The 27162-nt window shown below is 39.2% G+C and overlaps 1 protein-coding gene across 2 annotated transcripts in view; it reads left to right on the top strand.

The window, feature by feature from the left end:
• The window catches only part of LOC129636617 (cytochrome P450 2C31-like), a 57090-nt gene that overhangs the window by 3057 nt on the left and 26871 nt on the right, over positions 1 to 27162 (top strand). Inside the window, exons 2-4 of one of the 2 annotated variants that reach the window (XM_055560123.1) lie at positions 13418 to 13580; positions 16190 to 16337; positions 23215 to 23377. In XM_055560123.1, coding sequence (XP_055416098.1) covers positions 13418 to 13580; positions 16190 to 16337; positions 23215 to 23377 — 474 coding nt within the window. The remainder of the gene's footprint in view (positions 1 to 13417; positions 13581 to 16189; positions 16338 to 23214; positions 23378 to 27162) is intronic. The other variant, XM_055560124.1, reaches the window with a different exon arrangement.

The raw sequence follows: 27162 nt of genomic DNA, 5'->3' as shown, positions 1-27162 counted from the left end.
CTCCAGTTTCATCCACCTCATTAGAACTGATTCAAATGTATTCCTTTTAATGGCTGAGTAATACTCCATTGTGTATATGTACCACTGCTTTCTTATCCATTCATCTGCTGATGGACATCTAGGTTGCTTCCATGTCCTGGCTATTATAAACAGTGCTGCGATGAACATTGGGGTACACGTGTCTCTTTCCCTTCTGGTTTCCTCAGTGTGTATGCCCAGCAGTGGGATTGCTGGATCATAAGGCAGTTCTATTTCCAGTTTTTTAGGGAATCTCCACACTGTTCTCCATAGTGGCTGTACTAGTTTGCATTCCCACCAACAGTGTAAGAGGATTCCCTTTTCTCCACACCCTCTCCAGCATTTATTACTTGTAGACTTTTGGATCGCAGCCATTCTGACTGGTGTGAAATGGTACCTCATAGTGGTTTTGATTTGCATTTCTCTGATAATGAGTGATGTTGAGCATCTTTTCATGTGTTTGTTAGCCATCTGTATGTCTTCTTTGGAGAAATGTCTATTTAGTTCTTTGGCCCATTTTTTGATTGGGTCATTTATTTTTCTGGAGTTGAGCTGTAGGAGTTGCTTGTATATTCTCGAGATTAGTTGTTTGTCAGTTGCTTCATTTGCTATTATCTTCTCCCATTCTGAAGGCTGCCTTTTCACCTTGCTAATAGTTTCCTTTGATGTGCAGAAGCTTTTAAGGTTAATTAGGTCCCATTTATTTATTTCTGCTTTTATTTCCAATATTCTGGGAGGTGGGTCATAGAGGATCCTGCTGTGATGTATGTCAGAGAGAGTTTTGCCTATGTTCTCCTCTAGGAGTTTTATAGTTTCTGGTCTTACGTTTAGATCTTTAATCCCATCATTTAAATTTTTTTTAAAAAATTGTAAGTCCTCTATTGCTGCTTTAATTTTCATTTTTATAACCTACTGCTGCTGCTAAGTCGCTTCAGTCATGTCCGACTCTGTGCGACCCCATGGACGGCAGCCCACCAGGCTCTGCTGTCCCTGGGATTCTCCAGGCAAGAACACTGGAGTGGGTTGCTAGTTCCCTCTCCATTGCGTGAAAGTGAAAAGTGAAAGTGAAGTTGCTCAGCCGCGTCTGACTCGTAGCGACCCCATGGACTACAGCCTACCAGGCTCTTCCATCCATGGGATTTTCTAGGCAAGAGTACTGGAGTGGCTTGCCATTGCCTTCTCCACATTTATAACCTACTATTACCTTGCAAAAAAAAAAAAAAAGACCCTATTTTAAAACAAACTTCATATATATATATATATATATATATATATATATATATACTTTATAATTTTTGTGACTTTGTTTTTTAAATATTGTATTTTTGAGAATCTAACCTCTACTCTAGATTTTTAACCTTTGCTTTTTGGTATTTGTTATCAACTTTATACCTTTAAGAACCCAGTCTTCAGCACCCATTTATATGCCTGGGAGCGAGATTATTGGCTTGATTGCTCTCTACCCCTTTTGACTCTGCTTTTTCTCCATGAGGTCGCCTCTATCGCCTCCCTTCCCCTTATCTTCTCTACCCAACTCTGTGAATCTCTTTGTGTGCTCCAGTCTGTGGAGAACACCTCAGTTCAGTTCAGTGCAGCCGCTCAGTCGTGTCTGACTGTTTGCAACCCCATGAGTCGCAGCATGCCAGGCCTCTCTGTCCATCACCAAATCCCAGAGTTTACTCAAAGTCATGTCCGTTGAGTCAGTGATTCAATCCAGCAATTTCATCCTCTGTTGTCCCCTTCTCCTCCTGCCCCAAATCCCTGCTAAGATCAGGGTCTTTTCCAATGAGTCAACTTTTCTCATGAAGTGGCCAAAGTATTGGAGTTTCAGCTTTAGCATCAGTCCTTCCAATGAACACCCAGGACTGATCTCCTTTAGAATGGACTGGTTGGATCTCCTTGCAGTCCAAGGGACTCTCAAGAGTCTTCTCCAACACCACAGTTCAAAGGCATCAATTCTTCAGCACTCAGCTTTCTTCACAGTCCAAGTCTCACATACATACATGACCACTGGAAAAACCATTAGCCTTGACTAGATGGACCTTTGATGGCAAAGTAATGTCTCTGCTTTTGAATATGCTATCTAGGTTGGTCATAACTTTCCTGCCAAGGAGTAAGTGTCTTTTAATTTCATGGCTGTAATCACCATCTGCAGTGATTTTGGAGCCCCAAAATATAAAGTCTGACACTGTTTCCACTGTTTCCCCATCTATTTCCCATGAAGTGATGGGACCAGATGCCATGATCTTAGTTAGGGAACTAATTACTGGCTGGATCTGTCTTCTTTTGATTCCCCCTTTTATCCTCTTGGCCACCTCTGCCTCCTTCCTTCCTCTTCTCTTCTCTGTGTAACTCTGTGAACATCTATGAGGGATCCAGACTGTGGGGAGCACATAGGGAAGTGATTACTGGCTAGCTTGCTCTCTTCCCTTCTGATTCCCCCTCTTCTCCTCCTTGTCACCTCTATCTCCCTCTTTCCTCTTCTCTTCTCCATTTAACTCTATGTATCTCTCTGGGTGTACCTCACTGTGGAGAAACTTTTCATCATTAACCTAGATGTTTTATCATCAGTGCTGTATAGATGGAGAAGTCTTGAAGCTACTGTAAAATTAAGTCTGGAAACCAGAGGCAGGAGGCTTAAGTCCAAATCCTGAGAACACCAGGGAACTCCTGACTCCAGGGAACATTAATCAATAGGAGCTCATCAAAAGCCTCCATACCTACACTGAGACCAAGCACCATCCAAGGGCCAACAAGTTCCAGAGCAAGACATACCAAGCAAATTCTCCAGCAACACAGGAATATAGCCCTTAGCTTCAATATACAGGTTGTCAAAGTCACACCAAACCCACTGACATCTCAAAACTCAGTACTGGACACTTCATTGCATTCCAGAGAGAAGAAATCCAGCTCCACTCACCAGAACACTGACACAAGCTTCCCTAACAGGAAACCTTGACAAGCCACCAGTCAGCCACCACAAACCTCACCCAGAGCAAGGAGCCTTCACAATAAAGAGGAACCACAAACTGCCAGAATATGGAAAGGCCACGCCAAACACAGCAATATAAACAAGATGAAAAGGCAGAGAAATATTCAGCAGGTAAAGGAACATGATAAATGCCCACCAAACCAAACAAAAGAGGAAGAGATAGGGAATCTACCTGATATAATGATAGTGAAAATGATCCAAAATCTTGAAAACAAAATGGAGTTACAGATACATAGCCTGAAGACAAGGATTGAGAAGATGCAAGAAAGGTTTAACAAAGACCTAGAAGAAATAAAAAAGAGTCAATATATAATGAATAGTGCAATGAATGAGATGAAAAACACTCTGGAGGGAACCAACAGTAGAATAATGGAGGCAGAAGATAGGATAAGTGAGGTAGAAGATAGAATGGTAGAAATAAATGAAACAGAGAGGAAAAAAGAAAAAAGAATTAAAAGAAATGAGGATAATCTTAGAGACCTCTGGGGCAATGTTAAATGCCCCAACATTCGAATCATAGGAGTCCCAGAAGAAGAAGACAAAAAGAAAGACCATGAGAAAACACTTGAGGAGATAATAGTTGAAAACTTCCCTAAAATGGGGAAGGAAGTCAAGTCCAAGAAACCCAGAGAGTCCCAGACAGGATAAACCCAAGGTGAAACACCCCAAGACACATATTAATCAAATTAACAAAGATCAAACACAAAGAACAAATATTAAAAGCAGCAAGGGAAAAACAACAAATAACACACAAGGGGATTCCTATAGGATAACAGCTGATCTTTCAATAGAAAATCTTCAGGCCAGAAGGGAATGGCAGGACATACTTAAAGTGATGAAAATAACCTACAGCCCAGATTACTGTACCCAGCAAGGATCTCATTCAAATATGAAGGAGAAATCAAAAGCTTTACAGACAAGCAAAAGTTGAGAGAATTCAGCACCACCAAACCAGCTCTCCAACAAATGCTAAAGGATCTTCTCTAGACAGGAAACACAAAAAGGATGTATAAATTCAAACCCACAACAACAAAGTAATAGCAGTGGGATCATACTTATCAATAATTACCTTAAACGTAAATGGGTTGAATGCCCCAACCAAAAGACAAAGACTGGCTGAATGGATACAACAACAAGACCCCGATATATGTTGTCTACAAGAGACCCACCTCAATACAAGGGACACATACAGACAGAAAGTGGAGGGCTGGAAAAAGATATTCCATGCAAATAGAGACCAAAATAAAGCAGGAGTAGCAGTACTCATATCAGATAAAATAGACTTTAAAACAAAGGCTGTGAAAAGAGACAAAGAAGGACACTACATAATGATCAAAGGATCAATCCAAGAAGATATAGCAATTATAAATATATATGCAGCCAACAAGTGAGCACCACAATATGTAAGACAAATGCTAGCAAGTATGAAAGGGGAAATTAACAATAGCACAATAATAATGGGAGACTTTAATACCCCACTCACAACTATGGATAGATCAACTAAACAGAAAATTAACAAGGAAACACAAACTTTAAATGATACAATAGACCAGCTAGACCTAATTGATATCTATAGGACATTTTACCCCAAAACAATGAATTTCACCTTTTTCTCAAGTGCACATGGAACCTTCTCCAGGATAGATCATATTCTGGGCCATAAATATAGCCTTGGTAATTTCAAAAAAAATGAAATCATCCCAAGCATCTTTTCTGACCACAATGTGGTAAGATTAGATGTCAATTACAGGAGAAAAATTATTAAAAATTACAACATATGGAAGCTGAACAACACGCGGCTGAATAACCAACAAATCACAGAAGACATCAAAAAAGAAATCAAAACGTGAATAGAAATGAATGAAAATGAAAGCACAGCAACCCCAAACCTGTGGGACACTGTAAAAGCAGAGCTAAGGGGAAGGTTCATAGCAATACAGGCTTACCTCAAGAAAGAAAAAGGGAAAATAACTAACCTAACTCTACACCTAAAGCAACTTGAAAAGGAAGAAATGAAGAACCCCAGGGTTAGTAGAAGGAAAGAAATCTTAAAAATTAGGGCAGAAATAAATGCAAAGGAAACAAAGGAGACCATAGCAAACCCCAAAGCTGGTTTTTTGAGACGATAAATAAAATTGACAAACCATTAACCAGACTTATCAAGAAACAAAGGGAGCAGAATCAAATCAACAAAATTAGAAATGAAAATGGAGAGATCACAACACACAACACAGAAATACAAAGGATCATAACAGACTACTATCAGCAATTATATGCCATTAAAATGGACAACTTGGAAGAAATGGACAAATTCTTAGAAAAGTATAACTTTCCAAAAACTGAACCAGGAAGAAATAGAAAATCTTAACAGACCCATCAGAAGCATGGAAATTGAAACTGTAATCATAAATCTTCCAGCACACAAAAGCCCAGGTTGAGACAGCTTTACAGCTGAATTCTACCAATAATTTAGAGAAGAGCTAACACCTATCCTACTCAACCTCTTCCAGAAACTTGCAGAGGAAGGTAAACTTCCAAACTCATTCTATGAGGCCACCATCACCCTAATACCAAAACCTGACAAAGATGCCACAAAAAAAAAAAAAGAAAAAAAAAAAAAAGAAAGAAAACTAAAGGCCAATATCATTGATGAATACAAAAATCCTTAACAAAATTCTTGCAAACAGAATCCAACACCATATTAAAAAGATCATACATCATGACCAAGTTGGCTTTATCCCAGGGATGCAAGGATTCTTTAATATCCACAAATCAATCAGTGTAATACACCACATTAACAAATTGAAAAATAAAAACCATATGATTATCTCAATAGATGCAGAGAAAGTCTTTGACAAAATTCAGCATCCATTTATGATAAAAACCCTGCAGAAAGCAGGAATAGAAGGAACATACCTCAACATAATAAAAGCTATATATGACAAACCCACAGCAAACATTATCATCAGTGGTGAAAAATTGAAAGCATTTCCCCTAAAGTCAGGAACAAGACAAGGGTGCCCACTTTCACCACTACTATTCAACATAGTTTTGGAAGTTTTGGCCACAGCAGTCAGAAAGGAAAAATAAAAAAATGAATCCAGATGGGAAAAGAAGTAAAACTCTCACTGTTTACAGATGACATGATCCTCTACATAAAAAACCCTGAAGACTCCTCCAGTAAGTTACTAGAGCTAATCAATGAATATAGTAAAGTTGCAGGATATAAAATTAACACACAGAAATCTCTTGCATCCCTATACACTAACAATGAGGAAACAGAAAGAGAAATTAAGGAAACAATTCCACTCACCATTGCAAAGAAAAGAATAAAATACTTAGGAATAAATCTACCTAAAGAAACAAAAGACATATACAAAAACTATAAAACACTGATGAAAGAAGTCAAAGAGGACACAGACAGATACAGAAATATACCATGTTCATGGATTGGAAGAATCAATATAGTGAAAATGAGTATACTACCCAAAGCAATCTATAGATTCAATGGAATCCCTATTAAGCTACCAATGGTATTTTTCACAGAGCTAGAAAAAATAATTTCACAATTTGTATGAAAGTACAAAAAGCCTCAAATAGCCAAAGCAATCTTGAGAAAGAAGAATGGAACTGGAGGAATCAACCTGCCTGACTTCAGGCTCTACTACAAAGCCACAGCCATCAAGACAGTATGGTACTGGCACAAAGACAGAAATATAGATCAATGGAAGAAAACAGAAATCCCAGAGATAAATCCACACACCTATGGACACCTTAACTTCGACAAAGGAGGCAAAAATATACAATGGAGAAAAGACAATCTCTTTAACATGTGGTGCCTGGAAAACTGGTCAACCACTTGTAAAAGAATGAAACTAGAACACTTTCTAACACCATACACAAAAATAAACTCAAAATGGATTTAAGATCTAAATGTAAAACCAGAAACTATAAAACTCCTAGAGGAAAACATAGGCAAAACACTCTCCGACATAAACCACAGCAGGATCCTCTATGACCCACCTCCCAGAATATTGGAAATAAAAGCAAAAATAAATGGGACCTAATTAAACTTAAAAGCTTTTGCACAACGAAGGAAACTATAAGCAAAGTGAAAAGAAAGCCTTCAGAATGGGAGAAAATAATAGCAAACAAAGCAACTGACAAAGAATTAATCTAAAAAATATACAAGCAATTCCTGCAGCTCAATTCCAGAAAAATAAACGACCCAATAAAAAAAATGGGCCAAAGAATCAAACAGATGTTTTTCCGAAGAAAACATACAGATGGCTAACAAACACACGAACAGGTGCTCAACATCACTCATTATCAGAGAAATGCAAATCAAAATCACAATGAGGTACCATTTCATGCCAGTCAGAATGGCTGCTATCCAAAAGTCTACAAGCAATAAATGCTGGAGAGGGTGTGGATAAAAGAGCACCCTCTTACACTGTTGGTGGGAATGCAAACTAGTGCAGCCACTATGGAGAACAGTGTGGAGATTCCCTAAAAAACTGAAAATAGAACTGCCATATGACCCAACAGTCCCACTACTGGGAATACACACGGAGGAAATCAGAATTGAAAGAGACACATGTACCCCAATGTTCATCGCAGCACTGTTTATAATAGCCAGGACATGGAAGCAACCTAGATGTCCATCAGCAGATGAATGGATAAGAAAGCAGTGGTACATATACACAATGGAATATTATTCAGCCATCAAAAGAATATGTTTGAATCAGTTCTAATGAGGTGGATGAAACTGGAGCCTATTATACAGAGTGAAGTAAGCCAGAAAGAAAAACACCAATACAGGATACTAATGCATATAGTGGAATTTAGAAAGATGATAACAATAACCCTATATCAGTTCAGTTCAGTTCAGTTCAGTTGCTCAGTTATCTCCGACTCTCTGCGACCCCATGAACTGCGGCACACCAGGCCTCCCTGTCCATCACGCAGGCCTCCCTGTCCATCACCTGTCCATTACCCAAACTCATGTCCATTGAGTCGGTCATACCATCCAACCATCTCATCCTCTGTCGTCCCCTTCTCTTCCCGCCTTCAATCTTTCCCAGCATCAGGGTCTTTTCCAATGAGTCAGCTCTTCCCATCAGGTGGCCAAAGTATTGGAGTTTCAGCTTCAATATCAGTCCTACCAATGAACACTCAGGACTGATTTCCTTTAGGATGGACTGGTTGGAACTCCTTGCAGTCCAAGGGATTCTCAAGAGTTTTCTCCAACACCACAGTTCAAAAGCATCAATTCTTTGGTGCTCAGCTTTCTTTATAGTCCAACTCTCACATCCATACATGACTACTGGAAAAACCATAGCCTTGACTAGATGGACCTTTGTTGGCAAAGTAATGTCTCTGCTTTTCAATATGCTATCAAGGTTGGTCATAACTTTTCTTCCAAGGAGCAAGCGTCTTTTAATTTCATGGCTGCAGTCCCCATCTGCAGTGATTTTGGAGCCCCCAAAAATAAAGTCTGACACTGTTTCCACTGTTTCCCCATCTATTTGCCATGAAGTGATGGGACCAGATGCCATCTCACTCTCTTCTTTCACTTTCTTCAAGAGGCTCTTTAGTTCTTCTTCACTTTCTGCCATAAGGGTGGTGTCATCTGCATATCTGATGTTATTGATATTTCTCCAAGCAATCTTGATTCTAGCTTGTGCTTCATCCAGCCCAGCATTTCTCATGATGTACTCTGCATATAAGTTAAATAAGCAGGGTGACAATATACAGCCTTGATATACTCTTTTTCTTATTTGGAACCAGTCTGTTGTTCCATGTCCAGTTCTAACTGTTGCTTCCTGACCTGCATACAGGTTTCTCAAGAGGCGGGTCAGGTGGGGTCTGGTATTCGCATCTCTTTCAGAATTTTCCACAGTTTCTTGTGATCCACACAGTCAAAGGCTTTAGCTTAGTCAATAAAGCAGAAATCGATGTTTTTCTGGAACTCTCTTGCTTTTTCCATGATCCAGCAGATGTTGGCAATTTGATCTCTGGTTCCTCTGCCTTTTCTAAAACCAGCTTGAACATTTGGAAGTTCATGGTTCACATGTTGCTGAAGCCTGGCTTGGAGAATTTAGAGCATTTCTTTACTAGCATATGAGATGAGTGCAAATGTGCGGTAGTTTGAGCATTGTTTGGCATTGCCTTTTTTGGGATTGGAAAGAAAGCTGACCTTTTTCTCTCCTGTGGCCACTGCTGAATATTGTGACATAGGTTCCCTTTATAGTAATTATCCTTTGGTAATTTTAATGGCAATGAAAATTTCTTTAAGTAAAAAATCTACTCATTTACAGAGTGACAAAACTAAAATTTTCCAAAAAGTAGACTGAAATGAAGGAAATAAGTAAAACTGAATTTAAGAGAATTCACAGTTTCTATTATCTCAACAAATGAATGAATAAAGCTTCTACTCTTAGCTATTTAATAGAGCAATAACTCTAAATCTTTAAGGAAATATCTGAAATCAGCTTCTCTGAGACAATTAGTTATCAGAGTACTGCCCAATGAAACTCCTTTCTTTGTGTTTGGATCTGGTTTTGAAGATTGTGTTAGCTCTCCAGAATATGCAGTTGTTAAATCACAGCCTTGGTTAAGTTTTTTCTTTTTTTTTTTCTGGTTAAGTTTTAAAAATATCTCTTGATTTTAATTTCCATGTCTTTAAAATGTAAATAAGAATTATTTTGCACAGGTTATTTGAGTATATGTTCAACAAGTTACTAAATGCCTAATTTTATCAGGGCTTCCCTGGTGGCTCAGATGGTAAAGAGTCTGCCTGCAGTGCAGGAGACTTGGGTTCGATCCCTGAGTTGGGAAGATCCCCTGGAGAAGGAAATGGAAACCCATTCCAGTATTCTTGCCTGGAAAATCCCATGGATGGAGCCTGGCAGGCTACACTTCATGGGGTTGCAAAGAGCCTGACATGACTGAGCAACTTCACATTTTTAATTTCAGTAATAAGTATGTTAGATTTTGGGATTTTCAAAGATGAATGAAAAAAAACGACCCTAATGTTATGGAATTTACAGTCTAGATGATAGGCATGTATTTATGGAGCAATCATGCAAATAAATGTATGGATGCATTGTGCTGCACTTAATGGCTTAGCTGTGTCCAACTCTTTGTGATCCCATGGACTGCAGCCTGCCAGGCTCCTCTGTCCATGGGTATTCTCCAGGTAAGAATACTGGAGTGAGTTGCCATGTTCTTTTCCAGGGGATCTTCCCAACCCAGGGACTGAACCCAGGTCAAAACATACAATGTGGTGTTGTGGTTTAGTTGCCAAGTTATGTCTGACTCTTTTGCAACCCCATGGACTGTAGGCCCCCAGGCTCATCTTCATGGGTTTTCCCTGGTAAGAATACTGGAGTGGGTTGCCATTTCCTTCTCCAGGGGATCTCCCCAACCCAGGGATCGAAACCACATCTCCTGCCTTGCAGGCAAATTCTTTACCACCCAACACCAGGCATGTATTTATGAAACAATCATGCAAGTAAACATATGGATACAAAACATGTAATAGGAACACAGTTGAAACAGGCAGTGTAACTTGAAGAATTAGGGGTAAGAGGGGTAGTCAGCAGAAATTTCTCTGGGGAAGTGAAATTAGAGCTGATATCAAGACCATCCCCCAAAAAAAGAAATGCGAAAAAGCAAAATGGCTGTCTGGGGAGGCCTTACAAATAGCTGTGAAAAGAAGAGAAGTGAAAAGCAAAGAAGAAAAGGAAAGATGTAAGCATCTGAATGCAGAGTTCTAAAGAATAGCAAGAAGAGATAAGAAAGCCTTCCTCAGTGATCAATGCAAAGAAATAGAGAAAAACAACAGAATGGGAAAGACTAGAGATCTCTTCAAGAAAATTAGAGACACAAAGGGAACATTTCATGCGAAGATGGGCTCGATAAAGGACAGAAATGGTATGGACCTAACAGAAGAAGAAGATATTAAGAAGAGGTGGCAAGAATACACAGAAGAACTGTACAAAAAAGATCTTCACAACCCTGATAATCACGATGGTGTGATCACTCACCTAGAGCCAGACATCCTGGACTGTGAAGTCAAGTGGGCCTTAGAAAGCATCACTACGAACAAAGCTAGTGGAGGTGATGGAATTCCAGTTGAGCTATTCCAAACCCTGAAAGATGATGCTGTGAAAGTGCTGCCCTCAATATGCCAGCAAATTTGGAAAACTCAGCACTGGCCACAGGACTGGAAAAGGTCAGTTTTCATTCCAATCCCAAAGAAAGGCAATGCCAAAGAATGCTCAAACTACCACACAATTGCACTCATCTCACATGCTAGTAAAGTACCTCTCAAAATTCTCCAAGCCAGGCTTCAGCAATATGTGAACCATGAACTTCCAGATGTTCAAGCTGGTTTTAGAAAAGGCAGAGGAACCAGAGATCAAGTTGCCAACATCTTCTGGATCATGGAAAAAGCAAGAGAGTTCCAGAAAAACATCGATTTCTGCTTTATTGACTATGCCAAAGCCTTTGACTGTGTGGATCACAAGAAACTGTGGAAAATTCTGAAAGGGTTGGGAATACCAGACCAGCTGACCCGCCTCTTGAGAAACCTGTATGCAGGTCAGGAAGCAACAGTTAGAACTGGACATGGAACAACAGACTGGTTCCAAATAAGAAAAAGAGTATATCAAGGCTGTATATTGTCACCCTGCTTATTTAACTTATATGCAGAGTATATCATGAGAAACGCTGGGCTGGAGGAAGCACAAGCTGGAATCAAGATTGCTTAGAGAAATATCAATAACATCAGATATGCAGATGACATATGGCAGAAAGTGAAGAAGAAATAAAGAGCCTCTTGATGAAATTGAAAGAGGAGAGTGAAAAAGTTGGCTTAAACCTCAACATTCAGAAAACTAAGACCATGGCATGTGGTCCCATCACTTCATGGCAAATAGATGGGGAAACAGTGGAAACAGTGTCAGACTTTATTTTTGGGGGCTCCAAAATCACTGCAGATGGTGACTGCAGCCATGAAATAAGGAAAATAAGACTGTAACCTGGTAAAGTGCTGGTTTGTTCCATTCTTTTTCTTTCTTTTTTTTTTTTTAAATTTTATTTTATTTTTAAACTTTACATAATTGTATTGGTTTTGCCAAATATCAAAATGAATCCGCCACAGGTATACATGAGTTCCCCATCCTGAACCCTCCTCCCTCCTCCCTCCCCATACCATTACTCAGCCATTAAAAAGAATACATTTGAATCAGTTCTAATGAGGTAGATGAAACTGGAGCCTATTATACAGAGTGAAGTAAGCCAGAAAGAAAAACACCAATACAGTATACTAACGCATATATATGGAATTTAGAAAGATGGTAACAATAACCCTGTGTATGAGACAGCAAAAGAGACACTGATGTATAGAACAGTCTTATGGACTCTGTGGGAGAGGGAGAGGGTGGGAAGATTTGGGAGAATGGCATTGAAACATGTAAAATATCATGTATGAAACGAGTTGCCAGTCCAGGTTCGATGCATGATACTGGATGCTTGGGGCTGGTGCACTGTTCCATTCTTTTTCAATCTGAAGATTAATTATGTTTGGAGTCCCTGACATAAGAGCAGTCTGGTTATAGCTCCAAGAGTAAGTAAAAACATGTTCTGAGATAAGTTTGGCGATGTAAACAGAAGTCAGAACATTGGTCTTTAGCATAAAATCAGTGTGATGTACCTCAACATTTGCTTTGTGAAAAAATCAGCCTGGTTGCTGTATGGAGAATAAATTGTAAGGTAGCAGAAGGAGTGAAATATTGGACAAGCTGAAAGAGTATAAGTCCTATATAACGTGTTACATTGAATAAGTTACCATGATAGAAAGACCTCACTCACATCACTACACAGGGAAGCTGGAAAATGTTTATGAGTATGTCCTTATGTATTATGAAAGTTTAGAGGTCTCTGGTGCTAAAAATATGTGGAGAATGGATAATGAGGAATGATTTTTAGTTTGCATGTGGGAGAGATAAGCACCTTTCCTTAAACCAGAGGAGAAATGTATTATTTATTATAACTATAGGAAAGAAGAGGAATTTTGGTGTAATTATAGATTTGGCAGAAAAAAGCTTAACAGAACAATATAAAATTCATACTATAGCCTCTGTCACATAGTAGCAGCTGAATAAGGGATAACTATTGATGGTGATGATAATAATAACAATATTACTAGTCATATAATGGTAATTACCATTGGAAATATGTGATTTCATACTAGATTACTGGTTCTAGAAGTTGAAATTTTTTATAATGGATGAATGAATATTGAAGTGTGTCTTATGAAAATTAAAAGTATTTCCCACAGTATCTATTTTTTCAGTTTTAGAATGCTCACTTTTCTTACATCTCCTGTTCCTTTTCCAGCTAGCAGAAGATTATGGTCCTGTGTTCACTCTGTATTTTGGCATGAAGCCCACTGTGGTGTTGCATGGATATGAAGCAGTGAAGCAAGTCCTAATTGATCAGAGTGAGGAATTTTCTGCCAGAGGCAGTTTACCAGCAGCAGACAACATCAACCAGGGATTAGGTATGTTTTTATTTGAGGAGTGTGGGAATTGTAGGTTGGAAAGGTTAAAAAAGGCTAAAGAATTGAGAAATTATAGGTACTTAGAGAAGTTTACAATGACATTGTAATTCCAACATTTCTCTATAAAGAATCGTTGTTATTGTTTAGTCACTAAGCTGTGTCTGACTCTGTCATTACCCCATGGACTGTAGCCATCAAGGCTCCTCTTCCATGAGATTTTCCAGGAAAGAATACTAGAGTGGATTGTCATTTCGTTGTCCAGAGGATCTTCCTGACCCAGGGATCGAATTCTTGGACCTGTGTCTCCTGCATTGACAGGCAGATTCTTTATCCCTGAGTCACCTGGGAAGCATAAAGGATCATTAATCCATGTTTAAAATTATGAAGGTGGCACAGTATCTCTATGAAGCTTTAAATGCAATGAAAGCAAACCATCTGATTACTAATGTTCTATTAATTTGCAATTAAGCGATGCTCATTTTAAATTATGGACAGTTAAGATAATGAGCATTTTAAAAAGTAGAGTAAGATAATGAGCATTTTAAAAAGCCAGAAAGAAAAACACCAATACAGTATACTAATGCTTATATATGGAATTTAGAAAGATGGTAACAATAACCCTGTATACAAGACAGCAAAAGAGACACTGATGTATAGAACAGTCTTGTGGACTCTGTGGGAGAGGGAGAGGGTGGGATGATTTGGGAGAATGGCATTGAAACATGAATAATATCATATATGAAATGAGTCGCCAGTCCAGGTTCGATGCACAATACTGGATGCTTGGGGCTGGTGCACTGGGACAACACAGAGGGATGGTACGGGGAGGGAGGAAGGAGGAGGGTTCAGGATGGGAAACACGTGTATACCTGTGTAGGATTCATGTAGATATATGGCAAAACCAATACAATATTGTAAAGTTAAAAAATTAAAAAAAAAAAAAAAACCTAAAAAAAAAACCCAACTTAATCACATCTGAAAAAAAAAAAAAGTAGAAACATTGCTTTGATAACAAAGGTCCATCTAGTCAAGGCTATGGTTTTCCCAATAGTCATGCATGGATGTGAGAGTTGGACTATAAAGAAAGCTGAATGCCAAAGAATTGATGCTTTTGAACTGTAGTGTTGGAGAAGACTCTTGAGAGTCCTTTGGACTGCAAGGAGATCCAACCAGTCCATCCTTAAGGAGATCAGTCCTGTGTGTTCATTGGAGGGACTGATGCTGAAGCTGAAGCTCCAATACTTTGGCCACCTAATGAGAAGAACTGACTCATTGGAAAAGACCCTGATGCTGGGAAAGATTGAGGGCAGGGCAAGAAGGGGATGACAGAGGATGAAATGGTTGGATGGCATCACTGACTCAACGGACATGAGTTTAACTAAACTCCAGGAGTTGGTGATGGACAGGGAGGCCTGGGGTGCTGCATTCCATGGGGTCACAAAGAGTCAGACATGACTGAGCGACTGAACTGAACTGAAGATAATGAAAGAGAAAGAGAAGGGAGGGAAATGACTAAATTGTCCTATTAATCAAACATTTTGCTTTCTGGCCAAAGTCATGGATGCTAAGAAACATTTTTGGAAACTTGCATAGTATGCACGGAACCAATAAGGGTTTGGAATATTTCCAAGCTTGCCTTTACTTTTTTATTCTTAAAAAAAAAAAAAAAAACACACACAGGAAATATTTGTACTCAGCAGAATACAAAGCATAAAGCACAAAAAACTCTGAAAAGAGGATCATTAAGAAACATTGTTAAGTATCAATTGGAGTATTAATTAGAGATGATATTAGGACAAGCTTTCTAAACTGAGTCCTTGAATTGTGTTTCATCTGTTTTTGTAGCTGGGCCTTATACCAGACAGTCCTCTGGCCAGTCACTGGGTTCCTACAAAAAGAAACAAGGCCTGAATAGGGTCCTTTCCTCCTCTACGTTGTTCTTTAACGTCTTTTTGGACAAGTTCCTTTTCAGCATTGTCTTTTCCCCTGATCTCTTCTTGAGTCTGAAAGTCTGATGTTGAACTTCCTGATGTTAAGGCCATATTTCATGGATGAGATTTAACAAATAAAGAAAAATGTTAAAATGTAAAGAGCTATGACTGTGTCCCCTATTTGAAGAATGGATTTTCTTGAACTTCCTTCCAAATGCACAAGTACTGTTTCTCCCTCTCTTGAGAACTGACTCCTTTTGTTATTTCTTCTACAATTCACTCACAATGCACAAGCTGGTTCTAAAACCTTAACCTATAACTTGGACTCCATGGATTGTTAGCTGAGTCATCATAGAGCAAGCATTTGCCTCTATGATCTTTAGCATCCTCATCAATAAAATGGAGACAAAATACCTGGTTCGCAGAGTTGAACTGATTTTTGTAGGAGCTAATGGATGAGGAAGAGTGTAGTAGTACGTAAAACCAAGAGTCTTCACAGTACAACACTAAACTGGGTTAAGAGAGGAGGAGGCAGGTGAAATAGGGCTCAGTGGGAATTCCTGAGGCTGCCACCATTATATTTAATCCCTGTTAGGTGTCATTATCACTTCCTGTTTTAAAGACTAAGCTGGAATTCATAGTAATGGATTTTTCTTCTCTATTTTTTGGTCAATATAGGAATTGTTTTCAGCAATGGAGAAAAATGGAAGCAAACTCGGCGTTTCTCCCTCATGGTTTTGAGGAATATGGGGATGGGGAAGAGGACGATTGAACACAGAATTCAAGAGGAAGCCTTGTGTTTGGTGGAAGCATTAAAAAAAAACCAATGGTGGGTATTTCTTTATGTAATTAGCAGTAACTGCTTGGGCAGACCAAATGCTATTACAAGTAGACTACAGAGAGATAATGGCTCAAATACAACAGAAGTTGACTTTCTGCTCGCATGACAGTAGCAGGAGGGGAAGTTGCTGGCATAATGGCCTTTTCAAGCACCTGGTTTCCAGGGCCTTTGATGCCTTCAGCACATGGTTGCCTTCCAGTGGCTCCCAGAGTTCATCTCTTTGAATGGTAGTGGGGATGAGTAAAGAATAAAGAAAAGAACAAATAGTGTTTTTAATAGGTGAGATATGGCAGTGGCACACAAAAGTTCTTTCATAGCCCATGGGCTATAACTGAGTCACAGGGCCACACCTTACTGTATGAAGAGCTGGAAAATGTGGTTAGCTGTGTGCATAGGAAGAAGAGGAGAACATGGATTGTGGTAATCTGCTAGTAACTTGAAAGACTAAGTTCTCAGGTAACTTCTTGAGAAGCATTGCAAATATTTTGCAACATATACATGTCATGTCATTATGCTATGGCACCTTAAACTTGTACAGTCCTGTCTATCAGTGATATTTTATTAAAACTGAACCAAAGTTAGTGGTTCAGGTGTGGACTTTGCACCAAATCCTTCTCTAAGTATGCCTGTATTACAGCTCCTCTGTGGGTGTGACGGGAGGGAGCTTCAGCAGCACACATCTGCTCAGTGTACACATGTGTGGATGCCCATGCAGCACAGGAAGAGGGGATAAGAGAGAAAGGGGTGAGTAGGAGACTTGACAGGGAAGGAGAAAGATAAGGATCTTAACACATATGTGCTTTTGTAAACCACAGTGCTTAATTTTTAAAGAACATTATGAACTTAATAACACTATATTCTAAACAATGACTCACCATGATGTTTTTTTACTAATGTTATATTATGGTCCAGATGGGTTTTCTCCCTCATTTTTTTGTGTTACTCATATAAATAATGCAATTATTACAAATATTTCCATGATTTGGGTTTCTTCTTTTGGGTAAGTTTCTCAAGATGGCAGTAGAGTGTCAATGAACATCATTTGGACTTTTGGTGCATATTTTCTAGGAATGGGTGGAAGATCTGGCAGAAGAAGAAAACAAGGCTCATCCTGCATAGATTATTCTCTACCCTTTTGTTCAAATTTAGCATATTAAATAAATATTTTCACATGGTTAATTTTAAAATGTTTATCACAAATATTATTAACAAAATAGAATAGTAGTTCATTATTTTGGATGTACCATAGTTTATTTTAGGCCACATAGATTGATTTCAGTTTTTTGTTGTTAATAATATTAAACAATACAATCTATACTAATCATTGAACATTGCTGATTACTTTCTAGAGTAAAATTTTGGAAATGCAATTAATAAATCAGTAAATATTGGGTTTTAGCAAGTTGCTGTTGTTGTTTGGTCACTAAGTCATACCTGACTCTTTGTGACTCCATGGACCACAGCACACCAGGCTTTCCTGTTCTTCAATAGCCCTAAGAGTTTGCTTAAACTCATGTACATTAAGTTGGTGATGCCTTCCAACCATCCCATCCTCTGTCACCCCCTTGTTGTCCTGCCCTGAATCTTTCCCAGCATCAGAGTATTTTCCAATGAGTTGGCTCTTACCATGTAGTGGCCAAAGTACTGGAGCTTCAGCTTCAGTGTCAGTGTTTCCATTGAATATTCAGGGTTGATTTCCTTTCGTATTGACTTGTTTGATCTCCTTGCTATCCGAGGGACTCTCAAGAGTCTTTTCCAGGACCACAATTGGAAAGCGTCAATTTTTTGGCACTCAGCTTTCTTTGTGATCCAACTCTCATATTCATACATGACTATGGAAAAGCCATAGTTTTGACTAGATAGATCTTTGCAGCAAACTGATGTCTCTACTTTTTAATATGTTATCTAGGTTTGTCATAGCTTTTCTTTCAAGGAGCAAGTATCTTTTAAACAGCTTATTATTAACTGGTTCAATTTTCCCATAGTGAATATGACCTTCACTCAGCTTCCTTGCCTATGATCACCCAGAGTCTGCTTGATTCCACCTAACTATGGAGACCTCATCCTCTTGGGGTAGCCCAGTTTGTCACTGGTTAACTAACTGTTATAAATTTATTTCACATGTTGAGCAGCATCTTTTTTCTTGTAATTTCTACTTTTTGATTCCTACTAAGTTTTTTCATTCTGTAGTAAAGTGTTGTGGTAGTAGTCACCAGGCAGAGGCAGGATGGATTTCCCACTGAAAATTTAGTATAACTGTTGAGGTTGGTAGTGATTCACACTACCAACATCTCAATATTGGTTGTTGATATTGGTAGATACACACATCTCAATAGGATATGAAAAGTTATATTACTCACATAATGAGGCTTTCATGTAGGACACAGTGGCTAGAAAACCAATCCAAAAATGCCTGGAGAAAGCCAGAAAAGGATTCAGTTCAGTTCAGATCAGTCGCTCAGTCATGTCCCACTCTTTGCGACCCCATGAATCGCAGCACGCCAGGCCTCCCTGTCCATCACCAACTCCCGGAGTTCACTCAGACTCACGTCCATCAAGTCAGTGATGCCATCCAGCCATCTCATCCTCTGTCGTCCCCTTCTCCTCCTGCCCCCAATCCCTACCAGCATCAGAGTCTTTTCCAATGAGTCAACTCTTCGCATGAGGTGGCCAAAGTACTGGAGTTTCAGCTTTAGCATCATTCCTTCCAAAGAAATCCCAGGGCTGATCTCCTTCAGAATGGACTGGTTGGATCTCTTTGCAGTCCAAGGGACCCTCAAGAGTCTTCTCCAACACCACAGCTCAAAAGCATCAATTCTTCAGCGCTCAGCCTTCTTCACAGTCCAACTCTCACATCCATACATGACCACAGGAAAAACCATAGCCTTGACTAGACGAACTTTTGTTGGTAAAGTAATGTCTCTGCTTTTGAATATGCTATCTAGGTTGGTCATAACTTTCCTTCCAAGGAGTAAGCGTCTTTTAATTTCATGGCTGCAGTCACCATCTTCAGTGATTTTGGAGCCCAAAAAAATAAAGTCTGACATGGTTTCCACTGTTTTCCTATCTATTTCCCATGAAGTGATGGGACCAGATGCCATGATCTTCATTTTCTGAATGTTGAGCTTTAAGCCAACTTTTTCACTCTCCACTTTCACTTTCATCAAGAGGCTTTTTAGTTCCTTTTCACTCTGCCATAAGGGTGGTGTCATCTGCATATCTGAGGTTATTGATATTTATCTCGGCAATCTTGATTCCAGCTTGTGTTTCTTCCAGTCCAGCGTTTCTCATGATGCACTCTGCATATAAGTTAAATAAACAGGGTGACAATATACAGCCTTGACGTACTCCTTTTCCTATTTGGAACCAGTCTGTTGTTCCATGTCCAGTTCTAACTGTTGCTTCCTGACCTGCATCCAAATTCCTCAAGAGGCAGATCAGGTGGTCTGTCTGGTATTCACATCTCTTTCAGAATTTTCCACAGTTTCTTGTGATCCACACCATCAAAGGTTTTGGCATAGTCAATAAAGCAGAAATAGATATTTTTTCTGGAACTCTCTTGCTTTTTCCATGATCCAGCGGATGTTGGCAATTTGATCTCTGGTTCCTCTGCCTTTTCTAAAACCAGCTTGAACATCAGGAAGTTCACGGTTCACATATTGCTGAAGCCTGGCTTGGAGAATTTTAAGCATTACTTTACTAGTGTGTGAGATGAGTGCAATTGTGCGGTAGTTTGAGTATTCTTTGGCATTGGACTTGGATTACTGTGATATTGAATGGTTTGCCTTGGAAATGAACAGAGATCATTCTGTCGTTTTTGAGATTGCATCCAAGTACTGCATTTCGGACTCTTGTTGACCATGATGGCTACTCCATTTCTTCTGAGGGATTGCTGCCTGCAGTAGTAGATATAATGATCATCTTAGTTAAATTCACCCATTCCAGTCCATTTCAGTTCGCCGATTCCTAGAATGTCGACATTCACTCTTGCCATCTCCTGTTTGACCACTTCCAATTTGCCTTGATTCATGGACCTGACATTCCAGGTTCCTATGCAATATTGCTCTTTACGGAAAAGGATACCAGCTTGGAATTTTTACGGTGGTTAGAGGGTGGAGTTCCAATGTATACATCAGGGTTTGTGTGGTTTAAACTTACTGCTTGTGCCAAAGACGCAATCACATCAGTTATTCAAGGTGTGAGTAGAAGAAAAAGTAAGGCTTAAAAGTTGTCAGGAGTCAAAAAACAAAAAATGGTGTAATATTCTTTATTTTATATTGTTAACCTGCTTATAGTTCAGTTCAGTTCAGTTGCTCAGTCATATCCGGCTCTTTGCAATACCATGGACTGCAGCACACCAGGCTTCCCTGTCCTTCACCAACTCCCAGAGCTTGCTCAAACTCATGTCCATCGAGTTGGTGACGCCATCAAACCATCTCATCCTCTGTTGTCCCCTTCTTCTCCTGCCTTCAATCTTTCCCATCATCAGGGTCTTTTCAAACAACTCAGCTCTTCGCATCAGGTGACCATAGTAATGAAGTTTCAGCTTCATAATAGGTTCTTCCAATGAATACTCAGGACTGATTTCCTTTAGGATGGACTGGTTGGATCTCCTTGCAGTCCAAGGGACTCTCAAGAGTCTTCTACATCACAGTTCAAAAGCATCAGTTCTTCAGCACTCAGCTTTCTTTATAGTCCAACTCTCACATCCATACATGACTACTGGAAAAACCATAGCTTTGACTAGATGGACCTTTGTTGGCAAAGTAATGTCTCTGCTTTTTAATATGTTCTCTAGGTTGGTCATACTTTTATTTCAAGGGGCAAGTGTCTTTTAATTTCATGGCTGCAGTCACCATCTGCATTGATTTTAGAGCCCAAGAAAATAAAGTTTGTTACTGTTTCCATTGTTTCCCCATCTATTTTCCATGAAGACCAAATTTGGATTTGAAGTCCAAATCATGGGACCAGATGCCATGATCTTAATTTTCTGAATGTTGAGTTTTAAGCCAACATTTTTATTCTCTTCTTTCACTTTCATCAAGAGGCTCTTTAGATCTTCTTCACTTTCTGCCATAAGGATGGTGTCATCTGCATATCTGAAGTTTTTAATATTTCTGCCGGTGATCTTGACTCCAGCTTGAACTTCATCCAGCCTGGCGTTTTGCATGATATACTCTGCATATAAGTTAAATAAGCAGGATGACAATATACAGCCTTGACGTACTCTTTTTCCAATTTGGAACCAGTCTGTATTCCATGTGTAGTTCTAACTGTTGCTTCTTGACCTGCCTACAGATTTCTCAGGAGGCAGGTCAGATGGGGTCTGGTATTCCCATCTCTTTCAGAATTTTCCACAGTTTCTTGTGATCCACACAGTAAAAGGCTTTGGTGTAGTCAATAAAGCAGAAGTTAATATTTTCCCAGAACTCTCTTACTTTTTCTATGATCCAATGGATGTTGGCAATTTGACCTCTGGTTGCTGTGCCTTTTCTAAAACCAGCTTGAACATCTGGAAGTTCGTGGTTCACATGCTGTTGAAGACTGTCTTAGAGAATTTTGAGCATTACTTTGCAGCATGTTAGATGAGTGCAACTGTGTGGTAGTTTGAGCATTCTTTGGCATTGCCTTTCTTTGGGATTGGAATGAAAACTGACCTTTTCCTGTCCTGTGGCCACTGCTGAGTTTTCCAAACTTGCTGGCATATTGAGTGTAGTGCTTTCACAGCATCATCTTTTAGGATTTGAAATTGCTCAACTGAAATTCCATCACTTCCACTAAGCTTTCTTTGTAGTGATGCTTCTTAAGGCCCACTTGACTTCACATCCAGGATGTCTGGCTCTAGATGGGTGACTACACCATCATGGTTATCTGGGTTTTAAAGATCCTTTTGTATAGTTCTTCTGTGTATTCTTGCCACCTCTTCTTTGTATCTTCTGCTTTTGTTAGGTCTATACCATTTCTGTCCTTTAATGTGACCATCATTGCATGAAATATTCCCTTTTTATCTCTAATTTTCCTGAAGAGATCTCTAGTCTTCAATCCCTCTCATTATTTTCTTCTGAGAGAAACACACAAACTTTTTCAATGCATTTTGCAAAATATGATTTCAATTCTCCTCAGTCTCCTTACCTTCTTGTTATATTGGTCAATTTCTTCTGGGTATTTTGAAGAATATCAATAGCAAGAGCTAAATTTTATAGTTTTAAAAACATTTCAAAATGATCTCCTCCTTGTGTATTACCTTGTGGCTTTAATTGGAGAATGCTATAAATGGGAGAATAATTGGGAGAAATTTAATAAATAAATTACACTGGATTAGATAATTTTGCTTAGGAAATGCAAATTTATTTTGTTGTTGTTGTTCATTTGCTGAGTCACGTCCGACTCTTTGCAACCCCATGGACTATGGCATGCCAGGCTTCCCTGTCCTTCACTATCTCCCAGAGTTTGCTCAAACTCATGTCAGCCCCATCTTATCTTGCCCTCAGTCTTTCCCAACATCACAGTCTTTTCCAATGAGTTAGCTCTTCAGATCAGATGACCAAAGTAATGGAGCTTCAGCTTTAGCACCAATGAACATTCAGGACTGATTTCCTTCAGGACTGACTGGTTTGATCTTGCTCTCCAAGGGACTTTCAAGAGTCTTCTCCAGCACCACAATTCGAAAACATCAATTCTTCAGCACTTAGCCTTCTTTATGGTCCAACTCTCTAGGCATGTTGAATTTATAGTGATGATGGCAGGTCCAGGTTTTTCTTATAATAAAAAAATCTTAGAAATCAATCTTTCTCCATTATTTTAAAAAGTAAACTTAAGATTTATTTGAAAATTATATCCCAACTTTTATATATTGTTTTTTAGGATCTCCATGTGATCCTACTTTCCTTCTGAGCTATGCTCCCTGCAATGTGATCTGCTCCATTATATTCCAGAATCGTTTTGAATACAGTGATGAAAAATTTCTGACCTTGGCAAAGTATTTTGATGAAAATGCAAAAATTGTAAGCACCCCCTGGATTGAGGTAAGGTCAACGTTCTCTTTAAGTAAGAAATAATTTTCTATCTAAATTGATTACCACTTCTCTTTGTGCTATTGTTTGTTACCACTTAGTGAGTTATCAAAGCAATTGAAAGTGTTGAAATGAATTTTTAAACAAAATATAACAATAGTAATAAAAAAATAGTGCAACAATTATAGCAAGGTATTTTTTTTGAGAAATCTTTTTTCCTCTGATTTTTATGTGTATATATAGGATGGTATATGCATTGTATTTTTTATGTTAGTAAACTGTCAGAAAAAATTAATTACCTATGTTGTAGGACACGACTGAGTGACTTCACTTTCACTTTTCACTTTCATGCATTGGAGAAGGAAATGGCAACCCACTCCAGTGTTCTTGCCTGGAGAATCCCAGGGACAGGGGAGCCTGATGGGCTGCCGTCTATGGGGTCACACAGAGTTGGACACGACTGAAGTGACTTAGCAGTACTATAACTAACAACTAAAATTCCATGGATCATAGTGTTCTGATGTTTTACTTGGGAAGGACTCTAGAGAACAAATAGTCTATGGAACAGAAAGCTCACCTGAAAATACTGAGCTTATTTTCAAAGTAACCTAACCAAAAGAAGAATGAGTTAGATATAAAAACTAGATTTCTTGATTCTCTATCCAGTTTGATACAAGATAGCAGCTGAATAAATTTCTTCAGTACCTACCGAGGATATTAAGTAATGAAGATACTGTTTAAAAAGGTTTCTGTAAATTCTAGGACTGTGATGGCCTAATGAGTAAGGGCAATGTATACATTTCTGAAGATGTAAAATGTCTAAATAAAAGTAAGTTAGGTAATATTGGCATTTCCTTAATCTTTCTGGTATAGTTTCTTCATTCAAAAAATGGTATGGTGTGAACAGACTTAAAAGGAGTTATTGACAGTAATACAATAATACTAGGAGACATTCAATAAAGGACAGAAATGGTATGGAACTGACAGAAGCAGAAGATATTAAGAAGAGGTGGCAAGAATACACAGAAGAACTGTATAAAAAAGATCTCCATGACCCAGTTAATTATGATGGTGTAATCACTCAACTAGAACCAGACATCCTGGAATGTGAAGTCAAGTGGGCCTTAGGAAGCATCACTACAAACAAAGCTAGTGGAGGTGATAGAATTCCAGTTGGGCTATTTCAAATCCTAAAAGATGATGCTGTGAAAGTGCTGCACTCAATATGCCAGCAAATTTAGAAAACTCAGCAGTGGCCACAGAACTGGAAAAGGTCAGTTTTCATTTCAATCCCAAAGAAAGGCAATACCAAAGAATGCTCAAACTACTGCACATTTGCACTTATCTCACACACTAGTAAAGTTGCTCAAGTTCTCCCAGCCAGGCTTCAGCAATTGTGAACCGCAAACTTCCAGATGTTCAAGCTGGTTTTAGAAAAGGCAGAGGAACCAGAGATCAAATTGCCAACATCCGCTGGATCATGGAAAAAGCAACAGAGTTCCAGAAAAATATCTACTTCTGCTTTATTGACTATGCCAAAGTCTTGGACTGTGTGGATCACAATAAACTGTGGAAAATTCTTCAAGAGATGGGAATACCAGACCACCTGTCCTGCCTCTTGAGAAACCTATATGCAGGTCAGGAAACAACAGTCATAACTGGACATGGAACAACAGACTGGTTCCAAATAGGAAAAGGAGTACGTCAAGGCTATATATTGTCACCCTGCTTATTTAACTTATATGCAGAGTACATCATGAGAAATGCTGGGCTGGAGGAAGCACAAGCTGGAATCAAGATTGCCATGAGAAATATCAATAACCTCAGATATGCAGATGACACCACCCTTATGGCAGAGAGTGAAGAAGAACTAAAGAGCCTTTTGATGAAAGTGAAGGAGGAGAGTGAAAATGTTTGTCTAAAGCTCAACATTCAGAAAACGAAGATCATGGCATCTGGTCCCATCACTTCATGGGAAATAGATGGGGAAACAGTGGAAACAGTGAGAGACTTTATTTTTCTGGGCTCCAAAATCACTGCAGATGGTGACTGCAGCCATGAAATTAAAAGACACTTACTCCTTGGAAGGAAAGTTATGACCAACCTAGACAGCGTATTAAAAAGCAGAAACATTACTTTGCCAACAATGGTCCATCTAGTCAAGGCTATGGTTTTTCCTGTGGTCATGTATGGATGTGAGACTTGGAGTATAAAGAAAGCTGAGCACCGAAGAATTGATGCTTTTGAACTGTGTTGTTGGAGAAGACTCTTGAGAGTCCCTTGGACTGCAAGGAGATCCAACCAGTCCATCCTAAAGGAGATCAGTCCTGAGTGTTCATTGATAGGACTGATGTTGAAGCTGAAACTCCAATACTTTGGCCACCAGATATGAAGAGCGGACTCATTTGAAAAGACCCTGATGTTGGGAATGAGGGCAGGAGGAGAAGGGGATGACAGAGGATGAGATGGTTGGATGGCATGACTGACTCAATGGACATGAGTTTGGGTAGGCTCCGGGAATTGGTGTTGGACAGGGAGGCCTGGGGTGCTGCAGTTCATGGGGTCGCAAAGAGTCAGATAAGACTCAGCAACTGAACTGAACTGAAGAGACATTAACACATCAGTTACATAATGGACTGAACAGTTCAGTTCAGTCACTCAGTTGTGTCTGAGTCTTTGTGACCCCATGGACAGAACAGCCAAACTAAATAAGGAAACACTGGCCTTAAGCAACACATTAGACAAGATGGACTTGATAGATTTATATACAACATTCCATCCAATTGCAGCAGAATACACCTTGATTTCAAGTACACATGAGACATTTTCCAAGATAGATCATATGATGTCAGTAAACAAGTGTCAGTAAATTCAAGAAATTGAAATGATATTGAACATCTTTTTGACCACAATGGTATGAAACTACAAACCAGTTACAAGAAAAAAATTGGAAAAAACACAAACATATGGGAGCTTAATAAGATGCTGCTAAACAACAATGGGTCAAAGAGGAAATCAAAATACCTTGAGAGAAATGAAAATGGAAACACAACATTCCAAAATCTATGTGACTCACAAAAGCAGTTCTAAGAGGGAAGTTTGTAGTGAAACAGGTCTACCTCAGGAAACCAGATAAATACCAAGTAAACAATCTAACATTACACATAAAACTAGAAAAAGAGTGGGCACTCTCTGTCCCCCTTCTGATGTCTATGTCAGAAGCTTTCTCGGTCCCTTTTCTTTCTTTAATAAAAGTGCTCACAAAAGCTCTTGAGTGATCAAGAATGGTCCCTGGTCCCGAAGCTAAATCTTCTTCGGATATCATCAATCTGACATCATTCACCATAAGCTATTATCTTGGGGGCTCATCCAGGATTTTCAGGACAAGGTAAGAACACTCAAGAGCTCTAGCCTCACTGCTTTCTCAGTATACACATTTTCTGCTTTACTTTACTAGCGCTATGGTGTGCGTGTGTGAATGAATGACACGTTCTGTGCAAAGCAAGTGATGAGCCCTGCTCTGTGGTTTCGAGGTGCCCCGTAATGACTTAAGGGAGCTCCAAAAAGGGGAGCTTTGTTGGGGGTTTATACCGACCTGCCATTCAAGAGGCACTCAACGTCCCTGTGAGGGGAGTGGCCAGAAATGGGCAAAGGGTGTGGAGTGAGCTTTCCTTTCTCAGTCAGTGTTTTTTCTGGTCTCTTTGACCATTCCATAACTGCCTGGGGAATTAGAACTACTAACCTGATCTGTCAGATCATAGACTTTCAAGGGCATTGTGATTCATGCCATTACTATG

The sequence above is a fragment of the Bubalus kerabau genome, chromosome 22, assembly GCF_029407905.1.
Source record: "Bubalus kerabau isolate K-KA32 ecotype Philippines breed swamp buffalo chromosome 22, PCC_UOA_SB_1v2, whole genome shotgun sequence".
Taxonomy (NCBI): Eukaryota; Metazoa; Chordata; class Mammalia; order Artiodactyla; family Bovidae; genus Bubalus; species Bubalus kerabau.
This window is presented reverse-complemented; position numbering and strand designations above follow the sequence as displayed.